General features: G+C 42.4%; 1 protein-coding gene across 4 annotated transcripts in view; it reads right to left on the bottom strand.

Moving 5' to 3' along the window:
- Positions 1-23,156, bottom strand: part of Tcf20 (transcription factor 20) — a 148,276-nt gene that overhangs the window by 2,265 nt on the left and 122,855 nt on the right. For 2 of the 4 annotated variants that reach the window (XM_060388963.1, XM_021643142.2), the window contains exons 3-5: positions 13,160-13,253; positions 4,811-4,860; positions 3,489-3,611 (exon numbers count right to left, since the gene is read on the bottom strand). In XM_060388963.1, coding sequence (XP_060244946.1) covers positions 3,528-3,611; positions 4,811-4,860; positions 13,160-13,253 — 228 coding nt within the window. In that variant the 3' untranslated portion in view covers positions 3,489-3,527. The remainder of the gene's footprint in view (positions 1-3,488; positions 3,612-4,810; positions 4,861-13,159; positions 13,254-23,156) is intronic. The other 2 variants (XM_060388964.1, XM_021643143.2) reach the window with 2 other exon arrangements.

Below are 23,156 nucleotides of genomic sequence, written 5' to 3'. Positions count from 1 at the left end.
CATAAGCACGTGGATGTACACCTGCCCTTGCTAAATACTTCACAGAAAAGACCAGCAAGGAGGAAGACACTTGGTAGAGGCAGCAGTATACACAGTGCAACCCATTCTGCAATCCAGACCCAGCTCTGGGGATGCAGGTGCTTTATGACTGCACAAAGGTACCTTTACTCTAGCTTCAAGGGGAAGCTCAACTTCAGGAAGGAGACTCTTTCCGACAAAGCAGGCAGCTAGTTCAATGCAGAATTAGAGGATACAGCTACCCAATCTTTTGCTCACTAGGTTGCATGTACTTTGTTTCATTTTGTAAGACATGGCTGAGAGGAGGTAGCTATGCTTCAGACTTATGTCAAGTGAGTTCTCTGCCATTTCAACCTGAAGAAATCTCACTGAGCATGTGGCTACTGTTGTCTCTGATCATATCACTTAGGGGAATAAGGGAAGTTGATACTGGAAAGCCAAAATGTTTATCTAAGAATGGCGATGTGACAAGGGTAGCTCAGTAGCAGAGCTCTTGCCCGGAACTTGGGATCTATCGCCACAACTACAAAACAATGAGCTTCTGATGTTCAGCAGGTGGAGCTTCTCTCTAGACTCGCCCCATATAACTTGTGGCCTGAACCTGAGAGGGCTTCCTTTGCATCCTTCCACACCAAACTCTCAGTCCGTTTCTCCCAACTGCAGCAGGCATCACTCAGCTCAACTATGCCAAGATTCAGAGGTAGCCTCCTCTCTGAAGTACATGTGATTCTTACCTAGAGGGAAGAACCGAGAGAAACCTAATTCTGACCCAGTATCGGCTTAGGTCATAAGGAGATGCGAGAGACTAAGGGTATCCTTTTGGAGGCGTAACCCCAGCAACACTTTCCTGGATGAACCTAGGGTTGGGGTAACACTTATTCATCTGTGGATGGGCTGTGTGTTGCTCAGAGGGAGCAGGGAAGATGCCACTCCTTTTTTCCATGGCTGCTCTATGCAGGGCATGTGGGTGGGTGTACCTAGCACCCAGGACAGGGCGTCACTTTAAGGAAGCCATGTAGAGGAGCCCCTGTCCAAACCTGCAATAAGGCCAGAGAATAACAATCTCAACACCACAGGCCTATCATAATGCTTTCTCGTTCTCAGAAACGGGGAGGGGGGGGGTGGGGAGGAGAGGAGGTGACCTCCTGGGCAGCTGTCCAGAGACTTCACTTATTCTATGTTCTTAGCCTGGTGGAGACAAGTGCACACCCCTACATGCTGGCGTAGCAACTTTTAGCCCCTAGCTCTAGTATTTTCTGCTAGACAGAGAAGCTGTAGCTCTCAAAAACACAGCTGGGTAGCATGCAGTGACCAGTGTGCTCGGTATTTGCCGAGGTCTTGTCAGTTCCTCCTGAGTTTATCACTATCCTCTCTCCCTTTACACTGGAAACAAAAGCACATAGATACTGTGTGACTTTAAGCTCCGTCATGCAGCTACCTTCCTCACCATTCTGTTTGGAAAGTGAGGCGCCAGTAGGTCAGGACACATATGCACATTCACTGCCCTTTCCCTTCCTTGTATAGGTCCCCATTAATGGTGGCTCTCCATACTGTGCATGAGTGTTCCTTGAGGACAGTGATATGCTTTTGTCCCTTTTTGAGACTTCAGCAAATGTTTGGCACTTGAAGGACATTGACCTTAATGCAATAAACCAAGAAAAATAAATTTACATTATGGGGAGAGTTTACACAAAGAATATTCTGGATACTAAGAACGAACACAGGATCTTTCCTTTTACTTAATAGGTGACTGCTACAACCTCAACAGACTTGAGGCCCAACCCCACATGACAGCCAGGTCTATTATGGCCTGATAACAGCACAGGAAGGACAGAGGTAAGACTTACCATTCTATTCAAAGTCCAGGGCTGCAGCTGGAAGGGCCCAAGAATGAGAAGGGATGATGAACAAGGTCCCCAACAGATGGGCCACCAAGGTACCCAACAGGCTACTAAGGTCCAGATTTCTAATACTTAGGCTAGAATTCAGGACAAAACCAAGTTCCAAATGAACTAGTTTTCACCTTAGCCAAGCCTTCTAGGACAAACTTACTTCAGGAACATATTTCATGCCCCCCATTAGAGTCTAACCATCAGGGCCAATAGAGAGAGGCACTGACACAGAGCCTACTTAGGCACAGCGGCCTTCAAGCCCAGGGAGTCCCACTGAAAACCAATGTAAACAGTTCTCCAGAACACATTTATAGACAGCCAAAGTGTATAGATACACTTTGTCTTGAGGGTTATAACGAGTACACAGCAGGCACAAACCTGCAGCTTCTAGAAATACAGAGCCGACGATGCCTTTTTGTCAGCTCATAAGTATTCATGTTTGGGACTTGTGCCTTAAGAACAAGTAAAGTGGCTCCCATCCACCCTTTACACTCTGTTCTGCTTCCTGGAAGAGGCAGACAAAGAGAAAAAGAACTACAGCAAAGCACTCAGTACCCCTACAGGAGCCCTGATCTGAGTCTAGACCTATGCCACGGCAGGGTGTGTAGCAGCTTTCTCTCAAGCCAGTAAATGAACCACCAATTCAACATTTTCTTAGAGGAGGAAGACCACATACTCTCAGATGAACTCAACTGTTCTTCAAATTAATGATTTTTCCAGAAAATGGCAAAAAACTCCCAGATGTAACCAGGGGAAAGGACATACTCCACAGAAAGTAGGCCTGTTGAAGCTGTGGGAACAGAGGATCCCCATTTAGAGAACAATTCCTCAGATAACACTTCAAGACAGCTAGGACCTCTGCCCACTGAAGCAACAAGGACTCCTGTCTTGTCAATTCTATTCTCTTTACACCCTACTTTGAACCACACACTTCCAGGACCCATGCCTTCTAAACGGCATTCTTATGGCTGCACGAGGACATCAGTCAGTTTAATCCTGTGACATTGTTAACAATATAATTAAACTGGATGGTGAAGTCCAGTACATCTCTGAATTTTCCTTTTCTTTATGTTTTTTTTGTTTGTTTGTTTAAAAAGGAATTCTTCACAGTACTGGGGTGGGATTACAAATAATAAAGTTTAGAGAATATTGTCCCCCCCCAAAGAAAACATAGTATATAAGCCTTACCAAAATGTAAATTAAAGCAAAAACAAAACAAAACTTAAAGAAGTGACCTCTGGTTAGACTCTTCTAAGACAGAGCCAAAAGAGCATGCTGCTGGCAAAGGATTGTCCTGGAAGCTCACTCATGTGCTTATCTGCTAGCTCTTCACTAAAGGGCTGACTTTAGAAAAGTTATTGTGACTCCAATTGGCAGGAGACAGTTCTAACCCCCCCCCCCACCTTCCTGCAGACATTCAGGAAGCTAAGCAACAAATGGAATACCATTCTGTTCTTATTTTATTAATCCACATGACTAAATGTTGGTAGTGCAGCCTGGAGCCATAAGAGGCCAAAGACCAGGACACACATGGAGCTGGGTGAGGAGGTGGTGGGAGCTCAGCAGGCCCCAACTCACCTGTGCTTGCTGTCCATTCCCACGTGCACACTGACCCCCTCACCCCCGCTCCGACTGCTCTGTGCTGAGGCTGCCTTTCGTGGTCTTGTTCTGCAAGGGGGGGAGAGGGCATGGAAGGGGAGGCTGATGCCGGCCAAAGCCAAGAGGAGACAAGACGGGAGGGACAGAATAGGAAATACAAAGTGTGGGAACCAGGAAGGGTAGATGAAGGACAGGAATGGCACATGGAAAAGGAAATAAAAAGCAGAAGTCAGTACTGAATGGCAAACAGGAGAAGTCCAGACTGGGCTTTCTGAGGTAAAATGTGATTGAAAATAAAAATAAAGAAAATATTGTCTGATCCTAAGATCCATCTCTGAAAATCATTCTTTAAAAAAAAAAAAAAAAAAAAAAAAAGGCATAATCTCGCAAGAGCATTCTGAGGACAGTCCTCTACACATGACTGTTTTCAGTATTTTCTGGCCCTATTTGGCGACGGATGGTCAATGACCACTAGGTGTCAGTGTGACCTCAGCTACACAGGTCCAAGTGCAGGAGACATGGGCAGCAGAAGACAGCACTCCGGCCCTCCTCCTTCACCCTATCCCACCCCCTTCTGCATGTGGTACCCCAGAAATGGATTACTAGTTTCATCTTTCTACCTTTTCTAAAGAAAGTAACCAATAAACACACAGGGAAGTGGAAGTGGCAGCCTACCACCTATATACTGCTGGGCTGTTTCTGCTGAACTACTTGAGAGAGAATGAGGGACCACAAGCTCTGGAGTTGGCTTTATCTCTCTTTATTTCCTAGTCTGAGAAATGTTTCTAAACCAGGCCATCTATCAATTCATTATGAATTGATCCACAAACTGGATGGAGTTCTACTAAACTCAAATAGAAAGCAGTAATAAGTTCATTGAGTCTGATCTTTTTTGTTTGTTTGGTTAGTTGGTTTTTAGAGACAGTGTTTCTCATTGTAGTTTTGGCTTTCCTGGAACTTGTTGTATAAACCAGGCTGGCCTCAAATTTAGAGAGATCTTGCCTCTGCTTCCTGAGTGCTGGGATTAAAGGCATGCACCACCACTCACTGCCTGGCTTTTAATTCCTCATAATAAACAGACATTCTCCTCAAAAAACCCCTTCTCTTCCCAAACTACCGTGAGTGTGTTGGGCCCATGCCCCAGGATTCCTTCAGTTCAGTGACCCTTCCAAAGGCGAGAAGGTCACAGCTAGACGTGTATGTTGGGACAGGCATGGGTGAAGTCTTCAGTGCCTGGGGCTTACTCCTATTCCCCAGCTACACAGCCAGCCCCACTGAGAGTGCAGGGGTCTGTGACTCACCTTGTGCTTGGGGCACCTCACCGAGAAGTTCTCCTCATGCAGCAAACAATCTACAAAACAAGACAGTCTGATGAGACATACTATGTTTAACAAAACACAGCTATATTGTCTGGACTGACAGACATGAAACTTAAGAGGCCACAATATTGACTTATTTCCTTTCTAATCCCAAATGTATATATGTAACACTTTATACGAAAAAAACAAAACTGTCAGTACTTATGGAAAAGCTCGATGCCATCGGACACATGAATCTTCCCCAGCTTTAGTGGAGTGTCCAGAGAGCTGCCGTGGGCGCTCACATGATGGCTGGAGTACGGACCCTGTCCTGCTGTCTTTTTTCCCCTCGCAGATAAGGGATTCCCAGGAGCTTTGGGTCTGCCTGGATTTCAAGTCACTGAACATTCAACACCATGTGGATCTGCACCTTAGACACACAATTATTTTTCTAACTCTGCTTCTTTGACCACACTGTAGTTCCTAACAGGAAAACATTAGAGGCATTCAAAATAATCTATGGTACATTAAAGCATGACACCAGTCACAAAACAAAACAAAACTAGTATTTTAAAGTGGTTGATGATATGGGTAAATAACCATGGTATCACGATACAAAAATCACCCCAACAACCAGGATATACAAATTTAAGTAAACTTTTCATTCATTAAAATGTTTTGTATTCATTTAAAAAAAAAGTCTTAAAAGAACTCTACAAAAATTATTAGTGGCCTTTTTCCTGTAGGAAGAAAACAGATGATTTCCATTAAAACTTTTTTCTCTGTATTTCCAAACTGACAATTATTTAACAATCAAAGCTAATCTCCAAAATAGTGTTTTCCACAGGATCGATGCAGACTCTCCTTAAAACTATCTGAAACACAGTGACCCTTTTTGTCCTCCATACAGAAAGTCCAATATTCGGAATACAAAGGTGACTGGCCTGGACTCCCTGTTATTACCTGCATCCCATAGCCCCCAGAGACGCAAGGAAGACACTCCTGCCATAATCACACAATCTACACTGAACATTTCAGAGGGAAATAGTCCCACAAGGATGATTTTAATCCCTGGAGAAAAGAATGATGAATCCCAACTTTTAACATGGTGACAGCATTCCTGATGGCAGCAAGAACACGTGTGCCTCTAGGAAGTCCAGTTTCAAGGCACAAGGGTAGTGTGGAGCAAGGCAGATAAATTTAATTAATGACTTCAACGTACATCATAGCTTTGACAGACTGACAGCCAGGTCACCGCTGCAGGACGTGGTGGCAGAATGTTAATAAATATTAATCATACATTCTCAGAGAGCACCACAGCAAGAGGCAGCCATGGCACTTACCTTATTAAGTTTACTATTTAATCACTTTAAAATGAGATCCAGATTAGCAGTCTGTAGCGCCACAGATTTCAAGTGTAATAGTATATAAGAAGCAGAGAAATACATAAATGAAACTCAGGTCCTCAGGAGCCTAAACAAATCAGTTAAGACTACTGTGGCTTGCCTCAGCATTATCAGACCACCTCACCTACAGGGTAGGCTATCAGCTTTCTCAGATCAAGGCCCAAGAACTCAGGCAGTTGTCACTAGCCTCCAGGCCTTTCCTCCAGCATGCAATAAGCACAGCAGTAAACGAAATGTGTTAATTTAAACCCACAAGTACATAGCATGACCAAGACTCCTGCTGCTCCAATCTGCCAGTGAGTTTATGAACAGCAGGAGACAGACAACTGGAGCTCAGGGAAGCAGTGTCTCCTCACCTGAGCTCCAGAAGCACTGTGCCACCAGTCTCAAGGCCCAGTCAAACATGGCATCTGTGAAGCTTGGCCACAAAATTTACAAAACTACTGAAGATAAGGAACATATCAGTTGCAAAAGGAACCATCAGAAAGTCACAGGTAGTTCATTTACTCTCAGACTGACACAACAGTGTGACCAGTTGTGACAGACCATTAATAAAAATGTTTCCTAAAGTTAGAAAATGCCTTTTCTAGCCAGGTGTGGTAGCACATGCCTGTAATCCCAGGACTTGGGGAGGCAGAGGGAGGTCAGCCAGAAACAATCACCTGATTTGTTTCTTCTAAGGCCCTGAAACTACCTTGTAGTGCACAGGGCCTGGTCAGAATTCCTACAGGGTAAATATCAAAGAAGAGATCACCACATGAGCTAGAAAAAGACTCACAAAGTGGTCTAGTCAACAAGACGGTTTCCAGAAACAAATATCACTGCCATACCTCCTCTAGGAGAGAATGCTACTTTCATGACCTTCTAAGCTTAAAGGCTAGCGTGACTTTGCTGAGTGTTTCTTAACAAGCTCCATAAAGCTCAGGTACAACATACATACAGAATTCAGGTTGAATGTTAATAAGGATAAGGTAGAAGAGGGCTCTAATATATCCTTTGGATCCCTGGATACTAGACACAGTCACCAGCTAGCTCAGTTGCAATCTACCTCATCACTGTCGTCCACATACAAGCACAGGTGGACACTATAGTTCTGTGGACACTCCTGAACCACACAGAGAGGAATAACATGCTTTAGAAATGACTCCTCAGTGCTCAGAGTCCTTCCTAGGAGAGGCCAGACCCTTGTGTTTTGTCATGACCCACCCTGGCTCTCACCTCACTACTCAAACATCAAAGTCTGCAGCAGAAAGTAAAATTTCCAGTTGTGTTTCCCCTCTAGGCAAGATTCTTTGAACAGTAAGATTATTAATGAGCTAACAGCCTTATTCCTTTTTATTTATTATGTATACAATGTTCTGCCTACATGTATGCCTGCATGCCAGAAGAAAGTACCATGTATCCCTATAGATGGTTGTGAGTCATGTGGTTGCTGGGAATTGAACTCAGGACCTCTGGAAGAGCAGCCAGTGCTCGTAACCTCAGAGCCATCTCTCCAACCCTTATTCCTTGTCTTAATTGTTATGTTCTTTGTATTAATACATTTTCCCAGAATCAAAACTCATGTTCTTGTTACTGTATCCTTTACCTGGAGCCAAAATCTCCTGTAATGTAGCAACCAACACAGAAAATCTAATGATGATGTAATAAAGATGGGGAAATTGTAGGAAGTCACAGAAACTCCTGAAACAAAGATTTTATTTCCATGTAGACATCCCAGCAACGAAAGTTTTTCTGGAGGCACCAACAATTCTTTAAAGATTTGGCTGCTGGCAGCCAGGCAAAGATGAAAATATTATGCTGCTCCTAAGTCTACCAACAGATAAGGCCCTCTTAAACCCAGGGACTTATCATGGTTTATTAATTAAAGAAATCAGTCAGTAAAGCCAGGTATGGTGGCACATATCTACACAGAGAAACCCTGTCTTGAAAACCCAACACCTCCTTCCAAATAATAATAAAAATCAGTCAATGGACACATATTCCCTAAATGTAGGACACACTGCACAGAATAGCACAAAATCCATCCCTGCAGAGCAGTGCAGGACTCTAGGCCCTTGCAACTTGGATCATCAAAAAGACCCAAGTATTGCAGCTTATAAAGCTGTATCTTTGACAGCAGCTCTGCACTCGTGGAGTGCACAGTTACATCAGCTGTGGCAGAGCCAGAGGACCCAGAATCACACCTCCAAACCAGAACCCTCTGTCTTGCTGGGAACTTGGCTAGGTTTGTTAAATAGAGACATTATGAGCTTAGTGGGGTTAGGATTGGGGGTGAGGTATTTGGTAAGCATATGATAGGCTGGAACAAAAATCGAAAGTTATCATTTACTTACTTACCCTCAATGAAGGAGGCCTTGAAGAGGTGGTCTGGCAAACTTCCATTAGAAGAAAGGTGTTCCCACTACCCTTTCCTAAGAATCCAACCATACTGCCTAAGCTTGATTAAGATAGCTCTGAGTCTGCCATCAGTCATAGATAGCTATTTGCCTTTAAATTTAAAAATAATAATAATAATAATTTCTGCCAGGTAGTTTTGGCACACACCTTTAATCTCAGTACTCAGGGAGGCAGAGGCAGGTGGATCACTGAGTTTGCGGCAGCTGGGTCTTTAGCTCGAGTTCCAGGACAGCCAGAATTACACAGAGAACCCCTGTCTTGAATCTCTTCTCTCTCCCTGTCTCCCTCTCTCCTTCTCTCTCTCCTTCTCTCTCTCTCTGTCTCTCTCTGTACTCAATGGTCACATTCGGCAGCAGCTACCACCCCAGAGCATTTCTACTACTGTGGAACATTCCGGTGAGCAGTGTGCTTTAGCCCTGGAAACTGTACCAGAAAGTAGACTGGGAGCCAGGAGCAGCACCCCAGGGGCCTTGCTGTTGCGAACATGGGTGTTAACACAGCTGATGAGGATACACATGGGGTATGCCTGAAGTCAGTGGTTACTTGTCTATGTATGCAAGCTTCTGTTTCTGAACACAGTCTCTGTGTGGGAGACCACTGCTCATCCAACCACTGGCTGGGACAGTCAACTATTGTACAGTTCCCCATTCAAACCATCCCTCCAAAGTTAACACTTGGGAATCCCCATTTAAGAGAAGCTTCAAATGAGGAAAACCAGATGTTCTGATTTAACTACAAGCAACATAAACAACACAAGAAAAAGCAACTGCTTGACTCTCAAAGATTTAGCAGCCTGAGCACAAGCTAGGGTGAACAGTTCAGACAACATGAAAACTTGTCAACAGGGAGAATGAGACCAAGCACGGAGGTACATGCCAACACTGTCAACACTTAGAGAAGGGGGGATCAGCTCAAAGTCATCCTCAGTAACAGTGACTCTGAGGCAAGGATGGGTTACATGAGAACCTACCCTTTAAAAAAGAAGTACAGAGAGGGGAAAAAGAAGGATGAGAGAGGAGGAGGAGAAAGGATGAGAAAATGACAGTCTAAAAATCTAAATCCCTTGAAATAATGGTTCCAGGCTTTACTTCCTTCCTACCTATGCCCATAGTCAGTGTCTTGCCCACGAAGCAGCTCTCTGGACACTGGACACAGTACCTATGTACAACACCTTTTAAAATCCTCCATGCCTTTTTTTGTTCTTTGTAGTAACTCTAATAAAAACTTGGGAGAGAAGACGTTAGAAAGACAGGAAGGCATGGAGATGTCAACTTGACACAAACTAGTCACCTGGGTAGGAAGGAAATTGAGAGACTGACTCATAATACTGGCCTCTAGGTGTGTCTGTATGAGCCTTTTCTTGACTAATGACTGATTTGGCTCAAGCCTCCCAAAATGCTACCCCGGGAAAGCAGTCCTGGGTTGTATAGGAAAACAAGCTAAGAAGCAGGAGAGATGGCACAAGGTTAAGAGAAGTGGCTGTGATTCCCAGCATCCACATGGTGACTTACAACCATCTATAATTCTAGTTAAAGGGAATCCAAAACTCTCTTCTGATCTCTGAGGACACCAGGTATGCACATGGTACACAGACATGCATGTAGGTAAACACTCATACATATAAGATAAAAATAGGTTGAAAAGGAAAAAAAAAAGGGGGGGGGGTAGGGGAAGGGAGAAAGAAAGAAAACGAAAACTGAACAAACCACTAAAGAAGGCCAGTAAGCAACATTCCTCTGTGGTCTGTGCTTCAGTTCCTGCCTCCAGGTTCCTGTCCTTAGCAATGCCTTGAGAGTTGTAAACAAACCTTCCCTCCCCTGGGTTGGTTTTGGTCAGTGTCTAGTACAGCAAAAGAGAAACCTAACTAGGACACCAAGAATGTAATGGACACCTCCATTGCTAAGGACAGGGGGAAACAGAGACCAGAGGAATCAGTGGGGCTTGCTAGCAGCCAGCTCAACTCAAAACAACAAAATGGTAAGCTGTCTCAAGGGAGTGAGGTGGGATGGAGCAGTGCCACCTGCCTCCCTACTACAGCCCAGGCACCACAACTTGCCCTCAGTCAAAGCAATAGGTTCCATTTTAGCACTGTCATGTACTGCTTTTGTTGGTCCTTCCCTGCCCCTCCACCCCATCAGTCTTCTTCCTCAACTTTTCATGTGACATGTTTTATAATCCCCCCAACTAAACTAAACTATTTCTCCTTCCTTCACAGTCTCCCTTTTAATTTTGTGATTAACATCCAAACCAACACACACATACATGCACACAAATTAAGATGTAAGATCTTCAAGAGAGAAAATGTGTAATACTTGTCTAAGTCTGGGTTACTTTGCTCAAAATAGTATCCAGTTCCATCCACTTTTCTTTTTATTTTTTTAAATTTAATTTTATTTTTTTATTATTAGTCACATTTTATTAACTCTGTATCCCAGCTGTATCCCGTTCCCTTATTCCCTCCCAATCCCACTCTCCCTCGCTCGTCCACCCACTTTTCTATGACTTAACATAACATTGCTTTCCACTTCATTTACAGACTCAGTGAAATCCCTATCAAAATTTTAATAGTCTTCTTTTTGCAGAAATGGCTAGGTTTATCTTGAATTTCATATAGAACAAAGAAGAACCCAGTATAGTCAAAACAATCTTAGAGCATTGGAGAAGACACAATTTTTCCAAATTTCTTGCTCCTGTTCTTTTTGGGGGAGATTCCTGGAGAATGAACCCAGGGCTTTGCACATACTAACTTAAGCATTCTACCAACCCCTCCCCCTTTTTTTTCTCCCAGACAAGTTTCTCTGTGTAGGCTTGGCTGTCCTGGACTTACTTTGAAGACCAGGCTCGCCTTGAACTCACAGAGATCCACCTGCCTCTCCAAGTGCTGGGATTACAGGCGTGCACCACTGTACTCAGCTCACCATTCCCAGTTTAAAAACCTACTGCAAAGCCATAGCAATCATAATAGTGGAAGATTGGATAGAGGCAAGAATGCCCATGCATAGTGGGCATAGTGATTTTTAACAAAGTGCCTGAATCATATTGTTCAATGACGGAAGAATGATTATTCTATAAAAGAGCTAAGACAACTGCATAGCTACTCACAAAAGAATAGATATGAACTGCTACTCCACAAAATAGTCAAAGACTAAAATAAAAGATCTAAATCTATAAAACTCTTAGGAAAAAAAAAAAAAACCCACTTTGGATTAGGCATTTATTACTTAAGATGACACCAAAAGAAAAAGATAGGATAAATTAGACTTCACCAAAAGCAAACTTTTACTGAGCACATAGCTTAGTTGGTAGAGTACTTGATGTTCTGGGTTCTAGCCTCAGTATTATAAAATTAGAGATAGTGGTGTACACTTATAATCTCAGCATTATGGAAGTAGAGGCAGGAGGATCAGGAGTTCAAGATGTTCCTTGAAGTCACTTGGGCTATATGAGACCCTGTTTCAAAAAACAAAAAAGAATACCTTCAGAAAAGTGAAAAAAAAAAAAAAAAAAAAAAAAAAGCTCAAAGAATGGAAGAAAATATTTGTAATCCATTTATCTGGTAAGGGGTGCTTAAAGTCCTAATACTGCACAATAAAAAGACACAATAAATAAAACAATTTAATAATCGACAAAGAACTGGAATAGACACTTCTCCATAGAAGCTGTGAAAATGGCCAATAAACACATCTTTAGAGAAGTACAACATCAAACTATAACAATAGAGCATTTCACAGTCACTGGGATGCCTATGGTGATAAAAAAGACATGTAGATATGTCTGGTAAGGATATTGAAAAATTGGAACCCTAATACAATTGCTGTGGGAATGTAAAATGTATTAAAATGTACACACACACACACACACACACACACACACACACTTTGGAAAATCATAACTCCAGAGGTTAAACATGGAATTAACATATGAAAAGAAATGAAATTCTATGACCACACAAAGACTTGTGTGACCATGGTAGCATGATTCACAGTAGTGGAAAGTAGAAACAAACGCCATGCCCATCAACTGATGAAAGGGACATAAATCCAACACTACACACCCTTTATAATAATTTGGAAGTGAAAATGAAAGAAGTATTAGTACACACATGCTGCTACACAGATGAAAACTCCAGCCAAAATGTCAAATAGCACATGATTCCATTTATATGGAATGTCTGTAACAGGCACATCTATGGAAACAAAGTAAATCAGTAGCTGCCAACAGCTGGAGGGAGGGGAAGGAAGGTGTTAATGTTTTACAAGGTTATGAACATCTAAATGATAAATATACTGGAGTGATGGCTGTTCAACTCCACAACATAAAAACTACCGAGTTGTATGTACTTAAGTAGGCAACTCAAACGTGAATTAGATGAACAAAAGTCATTTTTAAAATGACTCCATCATAGTCTCCCTCTCTACATTCTTTTAGAACTTACAAACAGAAGAGACATAAGGGAGACAACAGAAATAGACAGAAGAGGAGACAATGAATTTGTATCTTCTAAATTTCTGGATACTCTCAAAAAGGCTATGTGGTCCCAACTTACCTGCGTCAATGGCACACGGGTAATGGTATCGGAAGGAGCAGCCTTTGTTGTAGCAGCCCAAAGTAGCGCCAGCCTCCTGGCAGTGGGAGCATTTCTGAAAGGAAGAAACAGGAATGTCATTAACTCCAGACCAATGGCTCTCTTGCAGGCCTTCCCTTCACCTCATCTGTTAGACCTCAGCATAGCCTCTGCGTTTGCAGGATTCTGTGGTGGTAGGATAGGTTGGTCAATCTCTCACCACCACTCACTGACCGCACCATGGAAGAGATCCAGCAGACTGTTTTGAACGACAGGCCTCACGAATGTCCTCAAATCAAAAAGAACACACCAGGGCAAGAACGTGACACTATAGAGTGTGCGGCAGACACACCAATGGGTGTGCCAGCCATACCTGCCTATTTTACTCACTGCCATGCTCTACTGACAAATTCCTCTCTGCTCTTATGCACTGCATGTAGATTCCACTTCTATTTCTGCCATAAAACTCTTGTGTAGGAGGAGAGGTAAGGTAGATACATATACACACATATAGAAACATTTTACAATTAAAAGTGGAATTTGGTTTCTAGCATTTATATTTATAAGATTTTATTTTTAATTTTGATCTACTTATCTCAAATGCCCAATACAAGTATATTTTTCTTTCCAGAAAATATGGGTTCCTGTATGCAAGTGGTATTTTTATTCATGAATCCTATTTTAAATATACTAGGAAACCTGCCATGAATTTCTGGCTATGTGAGCCACTATTCTCTAATTGCAGTGTTCCTCCTTATATGGTCAAATTTTCTTAAAGTAGGGAGCATCTCTGTTGTCACTTTGATGTGGCTGCTGTGAGTACTCATCCTGTCCATATGTGACCCTCCAGAGGAAGGATGCAGACTATTAATCCTTCCTGGGTGTGGCCATGACCCACCAGAAAAACTAATGAGAAGACATAGATGCTTGTTCCTGGGTTTACGAAAATATAATGTATGTGTTCCTTACACAGGCACATCTGAGCTGCCTAAGCTCCCAAAACACTGGCAACTATGAAGCCTAAATGTTCACCATGAAATAGCTATGAATTTGGACCAATGCATTCACCTGGCAGGACCTACACATGTCCACTGTACAGTTTGGGGTAAAGTAGCAGAAGGCTAGCATTAGGTCACAGCTAAGAACGTCTCCTGGAGATCAAATGATGCAGGACCTTATGACTCCCTCTCAGAAGAGCCAAGATCATTTTGGATATATATATAAAATCAGCAAATGTTTACCATGTATCCTTGCACCCCTGAGAAGAAAGCAAAGATCATTTAGCTTGGAGTAAAGCGAGGACGGTTAAAGCACTGGTGAAACCTCCAAGTGATGTAAGGTCTATGCCTCCTTCAGAGAACAAACAAACAAACAAACCCCTCATCACCAAACCAAAGAAACGAGGATGGCCAACCTGTCAGTGGCAAACTGCCAGCTATTCCTACTATCTACTTTTCTTATTCTTAATGGTACCCAAGCACTCATTTATCCAGAGGGTTTGAGTTTCAGCCTTCTCCATCTTAGAGGATGAATCTCAGTTCATGGTAGCCACTGAAGAATGGTGCATCAAATACTTTTGAAAGTCTAAGCAAAAGAGCTTCTGCAAAAGCTTTGTCCTTAAATATGGACAAGATGGAAAACACCACCACTCTGGAGGCAGAGGAAGGCAGATCTGTGAATTTCAGGCCAGCCTGGTATACACAGTGAGTTCCAGAACAGCCAGGTGCTACACAATGCGACCATGTCTCAAAACAAAACCCACCAAACAACCAAATAGAAAAACAAACCATCTTGCTCAGCCTCTCTTAGTACAGAAAACAGGATCTGTGATAGTCATCTAATCAACACAAGATAATCCTGACAAAGCCAGCCCATCTGCAGGAACAGCAGTGTGTGAAGAGAGACTTGGACTCATTGTGACAACCAACCCGAGGACTCCCGATCTCCAGACTTGTTACAGGACAATACACACACACATAGTCTTCTGCTTCTTTAATTAATTTTACAACTTAGAGTTTTACAACTTATAGTCAACACACCATAATTGATACAGAAGGACTATTAAAATATTATCTGAGATGGTTTTGGGCAAGGAAGGGTTAACTGCACACTCTACAATCTAGGTAACTACTTTGTAAGTGACTCTCCCACAGCCTCATTATGTCTTACCTGCCAATTTCCTAATCTTTGTTTAGTCCACCTTCAAGGATAGTACTGACAGTGCTCACCCCAGAAATGTTAAGTGTTGAAAGCACTAATGCAGACTTTAAAAAGTGGCTGGATCAGAACTGCTGTTGTCTTACTATAGGCCAATGGCACACTACATGTCCTACAGACCAAACATTGAACAATCACCCACAAAGTGGCCTTGTTAGTACTTATGTACAGATAGAGACAGAGAAGAAAAGGGGCAGGTACATGGATACCTGTTCCTTTCTATCTCAACACCAGCTGTTTTGTCCCTGACAGGAAGGACCTCTCAAAGCAGCCTGCTCCCAAACAGCCCAGACCATATGTTTTGTCTTTTTCATGAAGACTGTGAACTCTTCACTCACCAAGAAATTGAATCAATAAAATGATACTTGCTTCTTTCAACTAACTAAAAAGCATGATATGGAGTTGGAGAGATGAATCAATGGTCAAGAACACTGTTACTCTTCCAGAGGCTCTGAGTTTGGTTTCCAACACCTACATGGGGGCTCACAACCATTTTTAATACCAAATCCAGAGTTCCAAAGGATGACACACCTTCTTCTGACTTCCTGGGGCACCAGACACTAATGTGATATACACACAAACATGCAGCGAAAACACTCATATAAATAAAACAAAATTTTAAAAATTACTATAAACTGACTGCACTGCACCCAAAGAAGAGACATCCCGCAGGGGTTATGAGGACCTCAGAGAAAGCATCTTATAGATGATTTAGTTCAGTCCTTCTCAAAACTATAGTCTAGAGACCAGGAGCACCAGGAGGAGCTAAGCTAAAAGGGCAAATTCTCATTCTGTAGTACACAGTCAGATTCAGAAGCACTAATCAACTCCTTAACTTGTAACATAGAACTACGAAGTTACAATGACTGGCTAGAATCCATGCTTTCTGAGAGCCATTTAATGTTTTCTCTACTAGACTTCTGTATACCTTTTACAGCAATGTAAAGATTACGGGTGTGAAGGCAGAATTAAGGCCTCCAATGATGTTCATCTGAACCCCCACAATTAGAGATTTTTAATTCTTTGCAGAGGTGGCAAGTCTCAATACGGGGAGAGTATGCTAATTATCTGGGGATGGATCTCTTTTTAACACACACATTGATAAAAACAAAAAGCCTCTCTTAAAGTTGGGCAGAACTGTAGGCATCAGAGAGATGTGGAAATGGGAGCAGGGTCATGTGCAAGCTACTGACTTTGAAAGGGTCACAAGCCAAAGAATATAGGTAGGTAGTTATAGCTCGAAAAAGGCACACAAACAAAATCTTCTCTAAGCTTCCAGAAAAGGAGCAGAACCCAGATGACAACTGAATTCCAGCAAGTGGGACTCTCACACTAGGCTTGCAACCTGTAGAACTATAAGGTAACAGGTATGTGGTATGACATATCAAGTACACAGGAATTCCCGAGAAGCTCACAGCGACACAGAAGTGACTGCTTATTGTTCTTGTACATTCTCTAATGTAACACATTTCTCCCTTATGGGAAAAACTACAATTTCATTTCCTTTTCATGAAGTCAGTTTTGTCATCACAAGATCCCTGAAGGCAGCACACTGGGTCTGTTTTCATTGTTCTTTTTTTTCTAGTTGAAGAAGCAGAAACTAAAGCAGTGGGGCCTGCTAAGATCACATAGGTAGGGAGCAATGAACTTACAACTATAGCTTTTCTCTACTAACAAGTCTAACTCCCCTTACCCTGGCATGCTCCTTTTAGTTCCCTTCATTTATTCAACCATCAACATTCTACAAGGACGTCCAGATCTATTCCTTTAATTCTAGCACTCATGTGGCAGCATGGCGGAACTCTCGGTATTCCCGGCCAGCCTGGTCTACAAACAAACATGAGAAACTCCAAAGACATACCTCCCATGTGCCAACTGTCAATATAAGAACCTATCTATATAAAATCTCCATTTGCCCATTTTATACACAAATCTACACTTTAGCCAGTATAATTTCCAATTAGATTTTCATTCTTTGTTTTACCTGATGGAAAAAAATTATGTTCATTCTCCCTTATATTGAAGTCCCCCTTGATTTAGGGAGTACAGTGTCAGTACCTAGACAATACAGCTCAGTGGGGCTTCATTATGACTTTAAATCTTGACACTTATTTTTTCCTTCCTTTTGCACCCCCCCCCCCTTTTGAAGTCAAGGTCTCATATAGCTCATGTTAGCATTGTATTTCTTCTCTCTCCTCTCACTCTCTCTTTCTTTTTGTAGCTTTGGCTGGCCTGGAACTTGCTATGTAAGCCAGGCTGCTTTCAAACTCATAAAGGTCCACCTGCCTTTTCCAAATACTGGGATTTCAGGCATGTCACCACCATACTCTGGTGCTTTTATTCAGACAACAGCTTCAACTGATAAAGGAAGAGAATTTTTAATTTTCTTTTTTCCTCCATTAATTAATTTATTTATTCACTTTACATCCTGATCACAGCCACCCACCCCATCGCTCCCCTCCCCTCCTCCTGAGAAGGGAGAGGACCCCATGGGTACCAACCCACCCTAGCACATTAAGTTGCTGCAGAACTAGGCACATCCTCTCCCAACTGAGGCCAGATAGGCACCCTAGTTAGGAGATAGGCACCCTAGTTAGGAGAACAGGATCCAAAGGGAAGCATCAGAGTCAGAAACTTGTTTGCAGGAAAATGGATGAAACTAGGAAATATCCTGAGTGAGGTGATCAAACCCCAAAAAGACATGCATGGTATGTACTCTTAAGTGGATATCAGCATAAAATACAAGATAATCATGCAACAATTGACAGACCCAATGAAGCTAAGTAACAAGGAGGGCTCAAAGAGGATGCTTGAATCTCCCGCAGAAGGCAAATAGGCATTGGAGGTGGGTGGAGGGAGGGAACTGGGTAGAAGAGGTGGGAAAGGGAACAAGGGTGGGATTAGGAGTAGGAAGAGCAGGAGAGAGAGGACCAGGTGGGAGAACAGATAGGATACTGGAGGTGGGGGATATGCCAGAGACCTGGGATAGGGGAGGCCCCAGGAAGTCTACCTACCCTATCTGAGACTCCTAGCAGCAGGGGATATGGAGTATCCTGTAGCCAGGCAGGACTTCCAGTGGAGGGATAAAGAAATCAACCCACCCACAAAACCTTCAACCCAAAACTTGTTCTTCCTACAAGATGTGCAGGGACAAAGATGAGGAAATGGTCAACCAAAGTCTGGTCCTACTTGAGACCCATCCCAAGGGAGAGATCCAATCCCTGACACTATTAATATCATTCGTCTATTCTTGTAGACAGAAGCCTAACATAACTCCTCTGAGAGGCTTCACCCAGCAGCTGATGGAAACAGATGCAGAGACCCACAGCCAAACGTTAGACAGAGCTCAGGGAGTCCTAATTTTCTTTTAATAGAAAAAGAGTAAAAATTACTCTGACAAAACAAACAAACATAAAACCCTTTTATTTCTAGACATCAGAAACCTGTAAATAAACACAAAATATCTTCATTTCTGGGCAGATTTAAACATTCATGCAGTCTGACTTTTCACAAGTGCTTGTCACTGTCTAGAGGTAGGGTTTGGTGACTTGAAGTGGCAAGCTACAGGGTCTGAATCAACTAGGAGCCGTCTAACCCTCATCTGAGGGAAGCTGCAGAGGAGGAATATTGTATGACTCTTCACTCCCAGAACAGCACTTCCCTCTGAGAGCTAACAGCGACCTGAATAGTCATGCTGCTTAATGAACATCTTTGAGCAGCCTAGAGCACTGCAGCAACTGGGACAGAGCATTATTAGTGCATCGATGCTGATCAATTCTGAGCAAGCTTTGCAGACTGCACTGCCCCCAGTGTGTCCTCCAGCTTTCAGTACCACATTCTTTTGTTCATGCTTACAGTATTTAGTCACATTTATCCGGACCCTGAACTGGGAGGTCTAGCATCCCCTGGACCAGGCCCTCTGAAAATACAGGCCGATGGAAGGAATGCAAGGAATACACATTAGAAACTTAGAGCAAACTAATGAAGTTGACTTTTCATTAGTTAAAAAGCTGATGCTTGGAAAAATGTAGAAAAAAAATATTCATTTTTGGCTACCAATAAGAAGTTTCTTCTCTCTTAATCACACCTCCTCTCTTCAGGGCAGAAACAGCTGCTGACTTCACTGTGCACTTCTGCCACATGAGTGTGACATGGTCTCCATCCAGGGCATTACACCACCCTTTTACGGTCATGGGATGTAACTCTTCAGCCCAATAATTTTCTTTCCAGAATGCTTTACAGTGTTGGTCAGCACAGTACATGTTTTAGTCTTTGCTTCCTTAAAGCAAGATACTCTCCTCAGGATTCTCTATCAAAGTTCTTATCTGGGAGCACAGTGTGTTTTGTCTTGGAGAATGATACTCATACCAGCCCTAGAACCCTAACCCTGAGTCTTCACAGCCAACTCAGAGGGCCAAGGAAGCCCAGAGTTCTTTCCATTTATTAGTGCTCCAACAGGTGCACAGATGTTCCACTTGCTCTCATGTCCCACAGCTGTTCTGCACGTGTCAATTTCAGAATCTGAATTTATTAAATGTGTAAATACAAGACATCAGCTAGCAGTCATGTTAGCAGTCACTAGTTAAAGCCTACTTCTATACGTAAGACAAAGTTTCCAGGTTTAACTGACATTTTAGACTAAACAAGGTTGCTCTGTTATCCAGGTCCAAATCAGGACAGGTCTAGTGAACAAAAAGGCTGACGGCCAAAAGGCAACATATCAACCTTACTTTTGTAAAATAGGGACATCTGCTATACTTTCCTTATTAAGTTGTGTAAAATCACTGTAAAAGAATCTTATAAACTACAAGAAATGCAGTTGTCTTGGTTTATAAAATACATGAAATAGATCTTTGCACAGGTGTCATATTCTTGGCACCTAATGTCAAAACTGGGTACAGTGTACGTCTATTAATTTAGTCTATTAAATTAAGAAAAACTAAGCTATGTATTTATTAACTTGTTTTTTTCCATTAAAAATGGACTAGTGCCTAAAATAAGCAGACTGTGAGGGCCTACCAATTTTGTTAGAGCCTTTTTATAAGTCAGTGAGACAGCTATATGCATCTCAGCATTTCCACTTTTTACTGGTGAGAACTGTTGGCTCCCAACAGCTTCATTCCATACCCTACTTCCACTGGACTTCCTCTCTCAGGTATTCTATACTTGACTATTAACTTAAAAAAAGTCTCTTTTTTCATTTCAAGACATTTAAACGGGGACTGAAACACACATGAACAAATGAATTATCAGGAGTTGAAAAACACTGACAACCTGAGAAGGACTTACTGAGCCCAATGTGAACCACCTGAGTTGTTAGAGTTCCAGCTCTACAGACAGGGCCTGGGTGTTACGTGTTAAGCAGACCTGCTACCCCAGTGTCCTGCCGGCGGCACCTGGCCACTGCTCTACCTAGCTTCACAGCACTACTTGCTCATTTTAGACTACTCAGGCACCATCTGCAGTTCCTGGAGACCCTCCTGCCACAAGGGCCAAAGGGTCAGGAAACTAGGAATCTACCAACTTAGCTTCCCTGACTCTTCAAAGTCATCTGCTTCCTACAGTGACCACCTGTATACAAGTTTTAATCTAACCAGCACCTTAAAAAAGGCCCAGCATGGTGGCACACTTGTAATCTCTGATCTCAGAAAGCTGAAGCAGAAGAATTTCAAGTTTGGCCAGCCTGACTAACAAAGCAAGACACCTTGTTTAAAAAGGTAAAAAACAAAACAAATCACACAGAACAACAAAGTCCCCAAAGACAGACATAATCTCTGAATGAAACTGTTAAACTGAAAATTTCACACCCACAAAACCTCCCATTAAAAAGTGGTTCTGGGTGTGGACACACATGGAAGGAGAGAACAGACTCCTCCTCCAAGTTGTCTTCTGACCTTCACATGTATGCCACAGTATACATTCATCCAATACACATAGAAATAACAAGTAAGTATCATTGTTTATTTTTTTTTTCCAAAGGGAAAAAAAAAAGTGGTTCTGGCTGTGCAGTGTCACATGCCTATAATCCCAACCTGAGAGAGGCAGACTATCTCAAGGCCACTACGAAATACATCCAAAAAACATGTTACTGAAGCTGAAAGTATTCCCTTGGGGAAAGCCTTTCAAGCTACATTATAAACCTGCCCAGAGTTAGTGTCTTTGGCTAAGGAAGTGGCAGCTGTGAGGTGTAGTTGGCTCCAGAAATACTGCAAAACTCAGAAAGTAGGATCAAAATCCAAGAGTGAGTATAGCCACTCTGACAGCATCTCTCAGTTATGTTCCTGGCCTCCTTGCTGGTCCAAGGAGAGCATGTTCCCTAATTCCCTCCTTATTGCCTGTGTCTATAGGTCTGGCCTACCTTCAGTTTACACTGAAGTCAGAATGTTTTCTGTCCATTTAGAAGGGTTTTTTCCTTTTGAGAACTGCATACGTCCCATTAACCCTTTCTCTCCAAGGAAATGGGGTGGAGTAGAGAGAAAGAGATAAAAAAAAAAAAAAAAGTAAACCAGAGTTTTCTTTAAAAGTATGCATATACCTTCATCTTTCTGAAATTTCTGTACTTCATCTACCAGGACAGGAGAACTTAGCTACAACCTTGATTAGGTCAGAATATATTTATAATACATACAACTTAGAAAATAGATTTTATCATTTAGCAAATAAACAATGGGAAGTTACTAGGTCTAAGACACAGGATAACTTTTCTGCTGTTGCTCCTGCTTTACAAACCTTGAATAACCACACTAAACAAACATAAAAATAAAGTGTGTGTGTGTGTTTGTATTAGTTGTGAAGACTAATGGGGTAAAAAAAAATACTGATGCTTCTTATTGCTATTTTATTGATTTGTTTGTTTATTTTTTGAGACAGGGTTTCTCTGTGTAACTCTGGCTGTCCTGAAACTCACTCTGTAGACCAGGCTGGCCTGCTCTGCCTCTCAAGTGCTGGGATTAAAGGCATGCACCCTCACCTAGACCTGCATCTGGGCCTGATGCTTTTTCACAGAATCACAAAATCCAAGTTAGTCTATGGAATATATATATATATATATAAAAGATTTTGGCCCTTCTCAGCAGATGTTCTTTGGGGTGTAACTCTTATGATGGTGGCCTTTCATTCTCAGCAAACTTCCCTAATTATTCAAGTTTCATGAGTTGTCAATTTTGTAAATATAATCATTTTTTCTTTTTATTTATCCAATAAAAATTTTATTTTATATTTCTGAGCAGGGGCTGAAACAAGGAGCCAAAAGCACACTCCATGAGCCCACAGTAAACTCACAGAATGGTCTGGAGGCAAAGCAAAACATCAACTGTGGTATATAGTACCTTAGGGCCTTGAGGAGGTACTGCCTGTGACCTGGTTAAGGTGGTAAGGACGGTACTCTTGAGGAAGTGTTATTTGGGCGGAATAGGACAAGTGAATTAGACGTTCCTAGGGTAACAGCAGGGTGTGGTGGCCCATGTCTTTAATCCCAGCACTCAGGAAGAGGAGGCAGGGGGAGCTTTTGAGTTTGAGGCCAGCCTGGTCTACAGGACAAGTTCCAGGACAGCCAGGGCTACGCAGAGAAACCAAAAGGAAAATCAAAGAAACACAACTTCCTAGAGTAAGGAATGATGATACTTTAGAGAGGGAAGACATTCCCTGTGGAAGAACCTGTATGTGGGTGCAGAGGACAGACACCAGGGTGAACGAAAGGGTGGGAACAAGGGCCAACAAGACTGTTGCTGTGTTAGGGATAGAGAGAGGGTCCTGGTATTGG

The sequence above is a fragment of the Meriones unguiculatus genome, chromosome 8 (genome assembly GCF_030254825.1).
Source record: "Meriones unguiculatus strain TT.TT164.6M chromosome 8, Bangor_MerUng_6.1, whole genome shotgun sequence".
In the NCBI taxonomy this organism is placed as follows: Eukaryota; Metazoa; Chordata; class Mammalia; order Rodentia; family Muridae; genus Meriones; species Meriones unguiculatus.
This window is presented reverse-complemented; position numbering and strand designations above follow the sequence as displayed.